Consider the following 16,116-nt stretch of genomic DNA (forward strand, 5'->3'; position numbering starts at 1 on the left):
GAAAGCCAGTGAAAGCAGGTAACATTTTTAACATTATCTTATTCTCCGTTGCTTTTCACTAGATATCAAGCAAATCTTGATTATTTCCTTCTCGAAGGTGAGGAAGTTGAACAATAGTGTAAGTTTATGTTTGACTATCACCCAGTGGCAGAAAAAGAGAGAGCAGCAAATTCTTCAATCCCAGAGCATGAATCAATCCACTAAATCACACAGCTGCTGAAGTAACCCCTTTATTTCTTCAAGACGTAAACCTTCTTATTTCAAATGCAACAGCACAGCCTTTCCTTTGTAGTAGTTGACAGAAAAGCATTCTCTGGATTTACCAAGCAGAGTATCTGTTAACAGAGGATTCCATTTCCTCTGGAGATGCCAGAAAGGATCCATGAGCTCCTACCGCATTCCAAGATTTTCCACCAAAGCCTTCCGCGTCCACTATTACTATATTTTACAGGGGCCCTTTTAGTCCACATCCACTTTCAGACACCAAGCTTACCCAAAACCTTTGCCAGTTTTCCATACAAAGCACGCTGAAGAGGATTCCTGCAGCTCCCCCTCCTCTCTCCCATGTCTCTCAGGAACGGCCACCTACGTAATGAACAGGAGACTTACAGGAACTAGTAAACACGGAATAAATACTACAAGCGACCCTTTTTAAACCCACTGGAACCAGCCTTTAATAACATAGAAAAATGCAACTTTCATTCATCATCTGACTACAATGCTATGAAGAAACACAGGAGTCCACAGATAATGGATCAAATTTGATTCTACATGTTGATTAACAGTTAATTGCAGTGTCTGATGTTGATTACACAGGCTGGAACTGAAGAAACCCAAACGGTATAACTAGATTTTTAGGCATGTTCTGGATGTTGCTGCCTCTACCCACAGCATCACGGTATGACATCAGAACATGCGTTGTAATCACTCCTAAACAGGAGGTTCTAAAACTGAAATAAACACATGCAAGACATCCTCTTCAATCCAAATCATACACAATTGAATTCCATACATCACAAACCCTTCTAGCATAAGAAGATATCCAGTTGCATTAAAGGTGACACATGATGTCTAAGACGACTCCAAACAGGGCCGGGCATGGAAGAGCAATGGATTTTCTTTAAGGAGCACATAACTGTATGAAGAAGCCCCACCACAATCCTCAGATATTAATAATTCCTCATGCCAACTCCAAAGCAAGACCAGTCAAACCAAGACCAAGGAATAGGACAGGTACAGCAAGCTGTACATTTTCCTGTGGCAACAGGACAGTGCTACTGCACGTTAACAGACTGTCTTTCACTTTTTGTCCTTGGTCACACACTGCTTCAAGCATGTTTCCTTTGTACCTCCGGAGTATCATAGGACAGTGGCACTTTATCATGGAAGGACAGTTAAACATGCTGAAGATTAAGTCTGCAAATAAACGGAGACCGGAAGGAGCCCAGGTAAAGATATCCATTGTGCTCATGTGCCTCGCTAACATAAGCTACCGTCACTCCATTGGGATCATGAAAGCTTCTTCTGTAGGATCCTGTCTCGCTAAGTTCAACCACAAGGCTATATTTGGGCAGAAACTTTGTCACGGTTTCCTGACTCAGCAACTAAAAGAAAAAAAAAAGAAAAGAAAAAAAAGAAAATTAACAAAAGGATTTTGTTCTCCACAGTTAGATCTCAAGACACTTATACAGTCAAAGACCATTCCACAGTCCTTGGAAGAAGCAGCTAAAAACATAAGCACACATTTTGAATAAACGCTATTGCATAGACTTAACACATTAACATCTGAAAAGCCAACTTTAAGGAAAAAAAAAAAAAGGACCAGCAGAAGCATACTCTACTCCAACATTAAGCTGAAAGGATGTCCACGCAGGAGACATCAGCTTGTTCTAGTGCAGTTAATGTCAAGCAGCAGACATCATGCTCTGCTCCACATAGCATCAGTTTGTTAAGGCTCCTGCACTGCACCAGGAGAGACAACAGGTTTTACAGGAATAGCGAAGAGTTTGTTCAGCTGAAACGGCACTTCCATCCAAAACACTGCTTGTTTATTTTATTTATTTTTTTTAAAGTATTTTCATAAGTATTTTCAAGTCTTTGTATCATTTAAAAAGCACCATGCTGTTTCTTTAGCATCAAATATCCTTTACAAAATACATTACTCTTGCTCATCCTAAAGTGGGACGTGACATAACAGGTATAATGAGTCAGAACAAAGTGTCCCCTAGCGGCATACGTGACACACACACGCTGTCTCCTAGGATGCCTAGGGTAGTCATTAGAACAGGTCAGACTTCCCAAATGCTCTCTGGACACCTGTCAGTAAGTAGTTTAGGCACTTCGGGTACAAAGGTGAAGCCTTCGCATATCCAGATGGAGATCCTACATGGCTAGGGCAGAGATAGTCTCTCTTTCTTTCCTGAGATCAAGACAGAAGGCAACTTAAGAGGCGTGTACCTACTACTCAGAGAAGCAAATGTTAGTTTTACTACCTATGAATATATAAGGGCTGTTCTACCTGTGGACAACCACAACAGTTTTAACCACGGCTCTAAAAAATATTTTAAATCTTCCTGTGAAGAGGAAGAAACAGGACAAACAAATACTTATCATTTCCATTCCTATACTAAAGGTGATTTTTAAAAAATTCTTTTTAATTTTTTTTTTTTTTACCTTAAATATCATCCTTTTAATCCATGGTTTTTCAGACAAGAAATCCAACAAAGAAAATCCAGGATTGGCCCGGACAGCTGACATAGCTACCCAATATCCTCCAGAGCTGCTTAACCTGATATTATCTGGAAGCCCAGGCATATTCTCAACAAACATATCTGCTCCACCTTTCATCAGCCCGGACACGTAATACCTGAAAGTTATAGAGAGCAGGATTAGAACATCTTAACCCAAACAGTCTAAGTAATAAATAAAAGGCCCAAAAGGAATTCACTTAAAAAAAAAGATTTTATTTTTTTTTCCTTATTTTGGTACAGGAAAATATTCCTGACACAGGCACAGCCGTATTCCTCTCCCCAGAAAAAGTCAGCGTACTCCACTATGCTCAGGGAGCCCACGATGGAAAGATTATGCAGTCCAGATGTTTATAGCAGAAGAAAAAACTAAGTATTGAGGAAGGCCACCTTCTTTGCCATGGATAACTAGGCATGAATAGTGTAGGGTTTCTTTTGTCATTCAACTAATTTAAAACAAACTCTAAACAGAGAGTAGTAATAATTTCAGCAAAGTCATACTCACCTCCTGATTCTAGCCATGGTCGTCTCCTGCACCAGGACAAAGTCTTCCGCAGGAGAGAGCTGGACACCGTTAGGAAACCTCAGCCCCACCATTAAGACTTTCACTTCTTTTGTTACTGTGTCATATTCAAGCAGGCTAAAAAGAAAGCATTATATATGGGTTTGAGTAAAGAAAAATATTTATGTCTTGGTTTCGTTCTCCAGGCATTCTGTCTTCTCTCACATGCACTTAAGTTAAAAAGGCAGAATAGTCAGGAAGCATTTGTTTATGAACACAGGAGAAATATTAAGCCACCCGAGGCTGGCAGCATTCATGAAGGATTTAGGCTGAACATAATGCTAACACCTTCTCTTTTAAAAGAGATGTTCCACGCAAGACCTCTTGAAGGAAAAGAGGAATCTCCTTTATTTCACTACAGGTCTCATTAGGAACACCCACACATTCTTTCACCCTCTCCTTGGCAGTGCAGTATTTGCACAGGTGGTTTATAAAGAGAAATAACTTAAAGGCCAAGGAAGTGGTGAAGTCCACTCCTACAGCTGAGCTTACAATAAGTGAAATGCCTTGGGGAAGACATACTTACCGCCCATCATCTGTGCCTTCCATAACCAAGAATAAGTAGTCCCTTCTTTGCCATTTGCTACTGGAGTCAGTGAAGTAGATTTTCCTCCCGTCACGGGTCACTGTAAGATCATTCACAAATGACAACTTCTGACCTTCAATTAGTGTTTTGGTTGACACAAGCATTTTCGTTTCACCTGGTTACAAAAATGAGAAGAAAAAAAAAAAAAAGACACAAGACAAGGGTTTGTATATTCTGCCACGGAAATAAGTTAAATACTAACAAGAAATTAGCAGGCACTTCACATTTTTTCCATTCATGCCTTTGTTAATTAATAAGGTTTTGGGCTGTAACAGAATAACTCAACACCGAAGGTAAATAACCAGAACAAAAAAATAAAAAAAAAACCACTCTTCAGAAAAAACTGAAACAGTAGATGATGTTCCCTATTGGTAAGTGCCAGACTTTTCATGTTTCTGAAGCTTATATGCAACCAAGTGCAAAAGCAAGTCCCAGCCTTGTAGAAGGATGCAGACAAGCCAAGCACTGCTCCTTCTTTCCCCATAAATCTGTAGGAACAAAGAGTAGTACTTCCTAAATATTAAAACACCAGCAGGTTCACTAAACAGTTCTGCCACGGTCAGCTCTGCCACCCATTACCAGGCAAATTATTAAGGTCACAACTCTAAAATTAATTAACCACATTCAATTGAAGTCATCTGCGGGCACGGGGTTTGGGTTGGTTCGTTTGCTTGTATTTGTCATGACTGAGCTAATATAGCAGCTGTCTGCCTTCAAAAGAGGAGACTTTTATTATATCCTCCCAGAGCCACACAGCCCAAGCCCTTCGGTTACATCTCACCTAGCATTTGGCAAGCCTCCCTCTCCCCACCTGAAGCCAATTTGGAGATGTAAACTCTCAGAAAATCAACCCTGCATGAAAGCAACTATTGTTTTCCAACAGCGCAGCTCCTAAAACTGGACATCTGGCTCAGGGACATACAACAAAAGGCACGATGCAACAGCGTCTTTCTCAGCAGGAACAAGCCACTTCATCTTCAGCTGCACCAAAATACATCCTTCTTCACTTTCTATAGATTGTGGTTACAGGGAAGCTAAGAGCTCTTCACTACCACACAGCAAGATCAAGCCAGAAACAAAAGTACAGCAAACATGAGAAAAACTTTATATAACAGCAATATTTTTTACCTTTATGAAAAAACAAAGAGCTACACAGAGCTTTATTCGTGGATCTTGAGGTACTCATTTTGACAACCAAAAGCGTATGTCACCAGAAAATAAACCACTGGTATCTCTGATCCAGACAGATGGATATAGAGAGGAAGTGATTGCTACAGGAAAATAAATATGGAGTTCTTGCATGGCATATTTCATCTAGACAGCTCCAAACCACTTTACAAGGAAGGCAGGCATTGTTTTGCCCGCAGCATCTGGCAAAACTGCAAATGAAGCCCAGATTTGTCAGTTGAAGAGAACTTCGGAGCAGAAATGTCATACCTGTACCAGGATTAACTTCGTAGAGTCCATAATAAGCATCTGCCACAAAAAGAGTGTTATTTGGCCCCACTCTGATGCCCAGTGGTCTTCCACACGTCGGCTCATCTTCACGGGTCCCTTAGGAAATAATTTTAAAGTGGTTTTCCAAATAGAAATAAATACAAGGCACTCAAGCTACCTACACAGGTCAAACTCCAACGAAACTCTACGGCCAGCACCACACACATTCATTAAAGAAATGATTCTTACTCTCCTAGGTGTGAGTGAAACAGATATCCCCATGTTTTCACCAGTCTAGAGATAATCCTATAATTTGCCAGGCTGGTAGCCTAGCAAACAGCTGGCCTGAGTAGGGCTGAATGTCAGAAAATTGGATTTAGCTAAATGCTTCTTCTCAGAAAGAATCAGTTTTACTGCAGATTTCTTTTTCTTTTCTTTTTTAAATAAATAAAAAACCCAAACCAAAACAAAAAACACCACAACCCCACCACCACAGAACTTCCTTTTTCCGGAAAGGTCTAACACTGTCATGGAACAGCCATTTTCTCAAGACATAGACACTAAAGACTTCTATATGAGGAAGAAAGGGAATACTGCAAACCTGAAAAAAATATGCTTGAGTCCTGAAGAACTAAGAACTTCAGAACATCTGTAGTTTGAAAGACATCAACAGTTCCTGCCCATAATTTCTGTCTAACTGGCAACCAGTGCAGGCCTGCAGAACCTCATGTAAGCTTCTACATCATTACCGTAAACAAAACCAGGCAAGCTTCTCAGACTGCCCAGGCAGTACTGAGATGGCCAACGTTCTTCATAGAGATGGCCAAGCTTCTCCATAGAAATGGTACTGTTAATAGACAAGCCACTACCAGTTTCCTCAATTCCAAAAAAAAAACACTCATTAAATGAAGCAAGTAAGTGGTTCAGAAAGAGGAGGGAAATTCAACAAGAAATAACTGCAGTTCACTGGTGAGAAAACAGAAATATCATGACCAATGGAAGATCTCTGCTAAAGCAGGTGCAGCCACCACAACCTCCTACTGTACTTGCAAACAGAGGAAGGGAAATTAGCACAACAAAACACAAGGCAGAATTCTGCAGATGGTGAAGGTGATTTTTATTTGCAAAAAATCTTTCCCACTCACACATTATCTCAGAGTTTATTCACTCACACTTGTTTAGGAGTCCTCAGTTTTTATGGGGTGGCCCTTCACCTCAGAATCTTGCTGACTTCACCTTCCATAAATATTAGGCCAGGTTGCTGCCCATTTTTTTCTTATTTAGGATAGGTGCTTTTTCTAGATAGACTAACAGGAAAAGGAATGTTATTTGTGATGCACTTCAACCTTGTCTTCCTCCCAGCATTAAGATGCCAGATCTTCTACTGACAAGTCATCCGTTCCACAGCCTTACAAGAGCACAGGCCTTGTAGTCGTGACATAATACACCCACATTCCCAAATTTAACTGCTGGGAACAGTGTCCTTTGTTATCAAGGGCACCCATTCCGATTCTTTTGGCCCTTTGTTCTGCTGCTCCTTCCAGTGCTTATATACGTATTTCCACTCATATTTCATTCATACAAATATTAATATTTCTGTTACAAATCTCTACAAAGGAAGATATGCACTTGCACGAGCAATCCAGACAGAACACCAGTTTAATCAACTTAAGCCCTGACCCAGACGTTTTCAGGCACTATGTTCACAAGCTGTCACTCACCACAAGGCCCATGGCCAATTCTGGCTATTGTTTGTATTTCCCCATCTTCAATTTTGATAATCTTCCCATCAGCTGTCCCAGTAAATAGCACATCTGCAAAAACAACTGGTGTGATTAGCTTGATCACAAAACTGTAGTGGTAAACATAGTTCTACATGATCCTTCTACTAGCATGAAGTAGAATTCATTTTTAAGATAGTAAAGTAACAGTCTTCTTCAGTCATAGCAAAAGAATAAAGAGGGAAGGGGAAAGAGGAAAGTAAAGAAGAGTATTTAGTTAGATTTCGTTCGACTCAAAAAGAAGAAGGATTTAAGCATCAGGAGTTATGAGTATGGGATATGAAGCTTTTCACCCATAAGTGGTCCAAATCTCTGCTTAAAGGTGGATGTATCAGCTTAATGGCTAGTCATTGGATCGATCCCTCTGGGCAAATTTCTACATCATCATAAAACGTGATCAGGCACTGCATCCATCTTACCACTCTTCGAAGAGAGACTGACTAGATAAAACTTCTCATTCTGATAGAGTCCGTATAGGCTGCTGGGACGCCTGCCAATGCTCATATTGCATCAGCTCTGGAGAAGAATTACAAAAAAATGTAGCAATCGAACAATCACCCAAACCAAAAGCACTGCCAAATCACTGTATTCACGCCGAGCCATGTGACGGCATAAGACAGATTCACTGAATACAAACAATACACTAACTTTTCCATATAAACAAATTAAAGACTGTTGAATTAGTAGAGCCCGTTGCTTGGACTTTTCCATCTCCAATTTAACTGAAGTTTTAAGCTTGCTAATAACAGCTTTAAAAGGGAATAAGATGACTTGAACATTTATCCATACAAAACTTATTCCTGGTCAGGTTGATTTTTTCACCCATAGGTCAGCTGTTCCTTGCAGAAAGGTTTCATTAGAGTTTCCAAAGAGACTGACAAAACCAGGTAACAGAGATAGCTAGAAAAAGCATAATCTGAGGAAGGAAATTACAGAATCTTCTTGCTGAGTAACATAATTTTTAAAAATATTTTACTAACTTATTAGAAGATACAGCAGAAGGAAGATAAATTATGTGGCATCCTTCTTGTACTGAAGGATGTTTCAGTAAGGGCCTTGCTTGCAACTCACCCTTTTCATATTAAAACAGTCGAGAATTCATGTCAAGAGTAGTTTCTAGCCTTAGCCCCTTCAGGAGGCACAGGAAACAACCCCTGCACAAAGCTGGTTTCCTACTAAGCCAGTATCATGCCATTACAAGTCTATTTAAGAAACTGCTTAGAGGCGACATGGGTTTGGGATTTGGCGAGAACACACATTCCATAAGAGAAAAGTATAGGATGGCACCTGTAATGCATGCAACAGCACTAAAAACATAAATTCGAGATTTTTTTTTTTTACTGTCATATAAGCAAAAATTAACACCACAACACTCAGCTCTCTCAGAGGCGATGAGAATTAAAAGACTAGGTAGTATCCTGTAATATTAATTCCCAGTTAAGAACTAGCCAAATGAAAAATGGGACCACTTCCTCCAAGCAAAAGTAGCCCCTGACTCCGTTGCTGATGCTTTCAGTCCTGGAAGACAGGAATTTTTCATCTGGCAACAAGATTTATACTGGAGAAAGTGCAGAAGAGCAGTATATAGCAGTCAGGTTTTGCTGCACAACACAGTTATTTAAAAAAAAAAAAACAAATATCTGCAAATTCAGAAGAGCTTCCAGAGTTTATTAGCCAAGAGCTATGTTGCTGCACAAACCCTCATCAATGCAGCTACATTTAAAGACCCTTCTTTAAAAGTTTAATTAGTCAGTGCTTACCCCCAATATTGACAATGGACTCCGGTCCGACCAGCTGATTTTCCCATAACCGCTCAGCTTTCCGTAACTTGCTATTGGGCTCTAGCACACCCGTCAGGAGGGGAGGTTCCTTCAAACTGGGAAACAGAACACAGACCTCGTGATCCTTTGTGCAAATCTGCAAACACTCGTGAGCAACACACTGGATCTTTCCCCCCCGCCCCCAGTTTGCCAGCTCCTGCAAACTTGACCTGTACTTTACCTACAGCATAGCTCAAAAAAGAAAACACAGCCGACAAGCTGAAACATTGACTCTTGTTCATCAAGAATCATAACTTTCTGGTTCTGCTGATCAGAAAAGTTGCGTTTACGTGTTCCTAAGACATATCTGGAAATCTATTCAGCTTCAAGTCCAACAATACATTCCCAGATCATCTATTTTACACAAAGGCAAAGGATTTCAGCATTGCCACAACACAAAGAATAATTGCTTTCTTACTCAGCTGAATGAATTGTTTGTACCAGAATATTTTTACTAAGTAGATATATACAGATTCCTAAACAAAAAGGTTTTAAATTTTAAAAGCCTGGTATTTCACAATACACCAAGATATGATACTGCATAGCATTTTCATCATGAAGAAAAAATATTTTTTAATTACTGATTAGCATACAACTAGTGAGAAAAGTGTCCCAGTAGTTTAAGCACTAGGACACACACACTTTCGTACCATATTGAAACATATATTCTAGTTCATGACTCGAATGCATTCCCAGAGAGAAAAACCAACTCAAAGGATTAAGTTGTGTGTAAACTTAAGAGCATTGAACTGAAATCTCAAAATGACAAAATAAGGTCCAATCTTGAAAGTCCTTCTTCACAGGAGTAGCCAGGTCCAAGTCAACTGCATTTCCAATCAACTACAGAGATAGGGAGAACGGAAGTAGTAAGATGCCTACACAGCTTTATCTTAAATACCACGCTCCAAAGCGCTGTGCTTAAAATCCAGCCTTAACTGTGCTGACAAACTCAAATATGTTTCAGTCTCTTAGGTTCTTAACAAAACCACACGTAAGCCACCTCAGTCTCCACAAATTAAGGATTCCAAGTTATTACTAAAGCTGCACACGTGCCCAGGGTGGTAAGCTCATTAAGTGTTCATTCGCAAGAGCATGCTAAAGCTCCCTAATGCCTTCCACCTGTAAAATTTTAGAAAGATGAGGTTTAACTCCAAAACTTGCCCAGGTTCACAGGATCCAAGACCTACGTGTCACCGACAACATTGCAACTCACTGCTCATATGGTGAAAATCATGACAATTTCTAGAACTTCAGCGACCAGGGGAAAAAGTGAACTGAAATTGCAAACTATAAAAGCCACAACAATTGAGGAAAACGGGTTCACAACACAAATCATTCAGAAGGAGAGAAAAAAACGCATACTTTTATCCATCTGGTTACAGACAGCAAACTTGAAGTATGCAATACTGCAGTTGCAAAGCCAACTGAATTACTAGTTCCTGTCCACAGAAGATTTACAGCAGAGTTATCTTCACAAGGCTAACACAAATCCGTTTTCCACCTTCTTCCAAGCATCAGGATAAAAGATGAGGATAAAAGGCTTCAGATATGGAACTCATTTGCTGGTCACTTTGGACAGTTGTGTTTGCAAGCAGAAAATCCTCCCTGGGATCAATATTACCCAAGACAGGCTTATAGAGAAAGAACTTGAAATAAACCACAGTTGCAGGAGTTTCACATGGAGTTTCACAGATCACATCCGCTTTTTTCTCCTCCCTCATTCATTCCTCATTATTTCTAGTGGCTTACAGGAATAATATCACTATTAGCAAACAAGATTTGTACATGTTCTTCCACTGAAGGGATTGATTCAGATACCATCTACTTCCTTGAGCTTTTTCAAAACATTTCACAAACATCACACAGGATCATCCTACGTACCGTACAGACTGGAACCACCTCTGGCAGTGAAGCTAAGAAGCTAATTAAGAACGTACAGCAATATAAGGGAGTGATTGGGGCAGGAAGTATAGTTCTTCTGGTCTTGTAAGAGGGACTTAAAGTAAGAAATGTAAGCACACGGAATACTGTTACCCTGAACCAGAATTAGACCAGGACTATATAGCAGAAAAAGCACTGTAGATACATCATATCGGCTTTCAGAATTACTGTTCAGTTGCAATGTGTTTCAAGAAATTCGGTTTTGTTAAACCCAACCACAACAGAAAGCATTTCATTATGATTTGCCATGAGGCAGCTTATGCCTAATAGCCTATCGGCAAGACTTGTACCACCCTACCACATTAAGAGTTTCTTTCAACTCTAGAGATATTTACAGTGGTGGTGTTCCTTTTTATTAAGGAATTACCGAGTTGATCATAAATTTAGCAGACTGAGCATTTTCACTTACGTCAAAATGCCAGGAGCACTAAACAGCCCGACTCCAACCTATGCCAGCAGTCAAAGCGTTTCACACACAACTTCTCCCAACACAGGTCACATCTCATACAGTTGATTCACTGTTACACTACACATTTGATACAGACCTGGATTCGGATGCTTATGAATTCAGGCAGGGCAGAAGTCACCTAGTGGCACTGCTTTATGAGATCTGCATTTAAATATACCATCGCCATAGGGTTCACTGCTGGTACAAAGCAGCAAATCAACCCAGTCAGGTTATCCATTTCAATTTTCATCCTCAGATAAACAGTCCCTCTTTGACAGAGCTATAATAGCAGGGGTACAGCTTAGACCTTAGTGAAAACGCAGTTCTTATCTCACAGAAGGCAAGAGTGCCCATAAGCAATCACAAGCTCCACTGGTAGCTTGGACAGCAGAAAATAATTTTCTAGATTAATGATCAAAGACAGTAATTCAGCTCCTTCAACGATCAGTAGTGACAAACAACTGCACGAGATGGCTCAGAAACAGACTGGGTATACGGAGCAAGCCACGGCAATAGACAATACTCCAGTCACCCCCCGGTTTCTCAACCCAGTTAGAACCACTTTACACAGGTGACTCTTGCTTGCCAAAAAAAAACCCCAAACAACCCTACAACAGAATACATACGAGTGTTACGCTTCAACAGCATTTATTTCAAAACAAAGCAACGATTTACCTTATAGGCTGAGGGTCTATAGGACAATCCAGTAGAACCGTTACTCCAAGCAGGGGCACAGTTACAGACGCAGCCAAAGTCAAGAAGGTAACACGGAACACCTTGCTGCTGTAAGTACTGCCAAAACCAGACAAGACACAGGATTAACACGTTAAACTGTTTTAATATACAAATAGTCCTTAAAAATTCTTTAGCAGCCTGTTTTCTTCACAAACGGAACCAGGGATACTTTTGCCCAACCACCATCTTGAATGACCTTTAAAGTCCATTTCGAACTCATTAGGATAAGAGAAAGGAATATTTATTCAGTCTCGGGATGCTGGCATCATAGGAGGCAGAGTATTCTCATGTACATGTTTCATGCATGCTACAAGTTACAGCTAACTAGAAAAAAAAAAAACACCAAACTTCAAGAAATAGGGGGGGTAAGGGGGGTGGTTGAGGTGTTTTTTAACTTGATCTTCACTTTTGGCAACGGTTTCCACCCCAGCGCAAATGTTCAACTAAAACAACAAACATCAGAGGAAGTTAAATGAATGCTTGCTTAATTCAGTGAACGTTGGTTGGAAACTCAAGCCCCAGCACACAAAGGAAATTAAGTATCATTTACCCATCAAAACACACAACAAAAAAAGTAAAAACCATTCTTCCACAGGAGAAAACCAGGTTTTGCTCACAACAAATTTAGAGTAATCAATCAGGTATTTACAGAGGAAAGCATGGAGCTGTGCTCAACAAATCCTAGCCTTGAACTGGAAAAGCAGCTCCCACAATTTTAGCTGCTCTGAACCATTCACTGGCACTGCCAGCCAGTCTCCTTGCAGTATCAACTAAATAAAGGCAAGCAGCGCCTGACGGTTCTGCATTAATCCTTGGACCACTTCCACTGTTTTGCCCTTCATTAGCCAATCATCCAGGGAGTAGGAAATATGAACTTCTGCCCAGAGCACAAATATCACGACTGGAGAGCTAATGACGTGTACTTACAGTACCGACATCAGCATCAAGGTAACCTTTGGGATTATCAGCTTGAACAGTCAGGGCAGAACTAGGCGTGGATTTGGTCACTGCTTGCACGCACAGTGTACAGAAGTTGGAATATTCGTAATCCATCACAGCTCTTCCCTGACGGCACAACTACTGCCAGCCCTCCTCTTCTGGCAGCAGACGGAGGTAGTTAGGATGGAGGCCTTCCCCAGTTCCCCAGCTCTGTGCAGTACCCAACAGGCCACCACAAGCCACCGCGCAAATCACCAGGCTGCGCCAAGGTGACTGCTACAAGGATGCTGCCAGCCGGCCACAACAAGAGCTGCTGCTAGCCCAAAGCCACAGACAGTTCAGCCCCCTCCAAGACTGCTGCTGTTGGTCACCCAACTTCCCCCGCCTCTCCCAAGGCACTCACCACCTGAGACTACTTCTTTTCCACCAGCATGCCCAAGTACTCCTGCTCTCAGCTACATTAAAAAAACAAATTGTATTTCTTGCACTCAAGACCACAGCATTCCCATCACGAGCTTCAGCAGTGTTACAGCACTTAAGACTGTCTCCATCTGAGCTGGACCCGGCTGGGAAACTGCTTCAAACAAGCTTTCTCATCTGCAATGACCTCTTCGTACTTCCCAGGAGCCAGACTGCCCTTGTAATTAATCAGAAGAATTCTGCGCCTCCTGCTCTAACAGTAGATGTCGCGAGGAAGTAACAACTCTCAATTTGGAATCGAGGGCAGGTGGTAGAGATACGGGGCGATCCCCAAGTTTATACAAAGACTTCAGCCGTCAGCCTTGTCCTTCCACTGTCCTCCAAAAGACGGAAGGCTCAATACCATAAGATTAAAAGTACTGTCAGCAGACACCTAAGCATCCTTGTGACAGCTGAGAACAGCTAACACAAAAGGAAGCAGATGAAGATGAATGGGAATTCATCTAACAAAGCCTAGTTAATAAAAGCTCCTGAAAGCATGATTTAAGTAAAGGTCATATTTCTGATCCTCAGTCAAACTTGCAAGGATTTGACAATAAAGGAAAAAGGCAGGAAGAATGAGGTGACAAGCAAACTCACACTTCAAGCCTGGGAACTGCAAGACCTATTTTGCACGCTGCTGAAACCACAAGAATTTAAACAAACCCCAAAAGCTTTAAAAAAAATAAAATAATCAGCTTCTCAGAATCCTTATAGAAGTAAACACAATCAATATAGAATACAGACAACTAAGTTACTGACTGATCACTGGAAATAATCACTGAAGTAACGGTTCACCAATACTGATTAGCAAAACAGAAATCCTCAGCTAATTGTCTCTCTGATAATCCTATGTGGACTCCAGCCACAGTCTCAATAATTCAACTTACCAGGACTCCAGCTATGATAACAGCAGTTTAGTTGTCACTAAGAACTAAAAAGAAAGCCATGGCACCAGTTCTTGAAGACAGACAGGAGGCTGGCAAGAGGATGTTATGGGTCACCATAGCCAGGAGTCCAGGCTGCCTCATCCTCTTGGCAGAACCACTGGGGGGCTGGAGGGGAAAGCAACTGTCATCTAGAGTTTCTGCCACACCTCCCAGCCAGAAAAAGGGCAGCCTCCAGAATGTCTTCTACTTCATGCAGGACAGGACCTGTGGATACTCTGGATCATTGCTGGAGCCCTAGAAATTCGACTGATTTGAGCAAAGTTACCAAGAGAGGGGAAAGCCAGGAAGAGCAGTCTCTCGAACTGAAAGATACTGATGCTCTTCTTCAAAAACAGGGCTATACATTCAAGCCACCGCACACAGTCTTTCATTCTGATGACCCTGAAAGGCAGATATAAGAATCTGCAATGTATTCAAATCAGAAGAGACGCAACTGATGGTGAACCCAAGTATTACAAGTCATCCACCACTTTATTCAGTGGAAGGCAAAGCAACCACCACCACTTTCTTACTGCGGCTATTACCTTTAGTTACATTGAAACTAGTTTTGTATAAAATTCCTAAGCAGAAAACTGTAAATGGAATCTTCTTTAACTTAGAATAACCTTAGCCACAAACAAACGGACTGTTTATCTCAGGCACATATAGACTACTCTTTAAAATGCAGATTACTCTTTAAACTACTGCCAAATATAAATAGACTAACCAGAGCTATACAAGACTTAATCACACCCACAATAAGTCTGTGCAAGCCACAACGGGATAACTGTTATTTCTTGACTAGAAAAAGATAAACACTACTTAAACAGACCACTGGATACAAAAAAACCCAACCAAATAAATCACAAAAAACCCCCCACCAACCAACCCACAAAACAACCCCACAAACAACCCCAAACAGCCACAAATTAGGCCATTGTTTTGGTTAAAAGCTTTTCCTGCAGCTCAGCAGAAGCAGGTGTGCAGGGCTCTGCCCAAACCCCTCTTCCCTGTCAGCCACCTCTAGCAGAAGCATCAGCACCCAGGGAAAGAAGCACCTGCCAGGGTGCTGGGAGGCTGGAGGTCCTCACAGGCTGACCCCCACGGGTGCCACAGCATCAACGTGTGCCGCCGACCAAGAAAGGGGAACTGAGGTCAAGAGAGGTGAACTGAAGCCTCGCTCCCCAGGCCCGCGGTGCCCTGCTCGCCCCCGGGGCAGCCAGCCAGTTCCTTCCACCCACCTCTCGCCCAGGGCAGTCTCTCCCAGGGCGCTCTGGCCCAGACCAGGGCCTTCCTCACCCGGGTCGGGTTGGGCCAGGCCTATGGAGCCTCTTCCCCTCCCTGCACACTTCCCAGCCAGCTCTCCCTCAGGCCGGCCCCAAGCCAGGTCGGGCCCCCAAAACCGCACTCCTCGGCACCTCGGCCAAACCGGCCCCTTCCCTCGGGTCAAGCCCCCCTCGCATCAGCCAGGCCCGACCCAGGCCCTCAGCACTGCCCGTCACACCGGCCACCGAGCCCTCCTCTCCCCTCAGGCCACGCCAGGCCAGGCCAGGCCAGGCCTGCCCCACTCCCCACGGTCACGGCAGGCCCCTCTTCTCTCCCTGTTAAGGAGGCGGGGGGACCACCGCGCCAGGCCCCACCTGCCCTCCTTAGCCTCCTGCGCCGGGCTGTCCTCGGTGATGACCTGCGGGCGGAAAGGCCGACGCTGTCGCAGGCCCTCCGCCTCATTCAT

At 42.3% G+C, this 16,116-nt stretch overlaps 1 protein-coding gene across 1 annotated transcript; it reads right to left on the reverse strand.

Annotated features, from left to right (window-relative positions):
* Positions 1-215: 215 nt before the first annotated feature.
* Positions 216-16,116, reverse strand: APMAP (adipocyte plasma membrane associated protein). The gene is made up of 9 exons (XM_074169013.1): positions 16,025-16,116; positions 11,998-12,114; positions 8,874-8,989; positions 7,054-7,146; positions 5,333-5,449; positions 3,836-4,010; positions 3,253-3,387; positions 2,674-2,866; positions 216-1,604 (listed from the first exon to the last, which is right to left on the reverse strand). Exons 1-9 carry the CDS (start codon positions 16,114-16,116, stop codon positions 1,395-1,397), a joined length of 1,248 nt encoding a protein of 415 aa, XP_074025114.1. The 3' UTR covers positions 216-1,394.

Source organism: Numenius arquata, chromosome 2 (assembly GCF_964106895.1).
Source record: "Numenius arquata chromosome 2, bNumArq3.hap1.1, whole genome shotgun sequence".
In the NCBI taxonomy this organism is placed as follows: Eukaryota; Metazoa; Chordata; class Aves; order Charadriiformes; family Scolopacidae; genus Numenius; species Numenius arquata.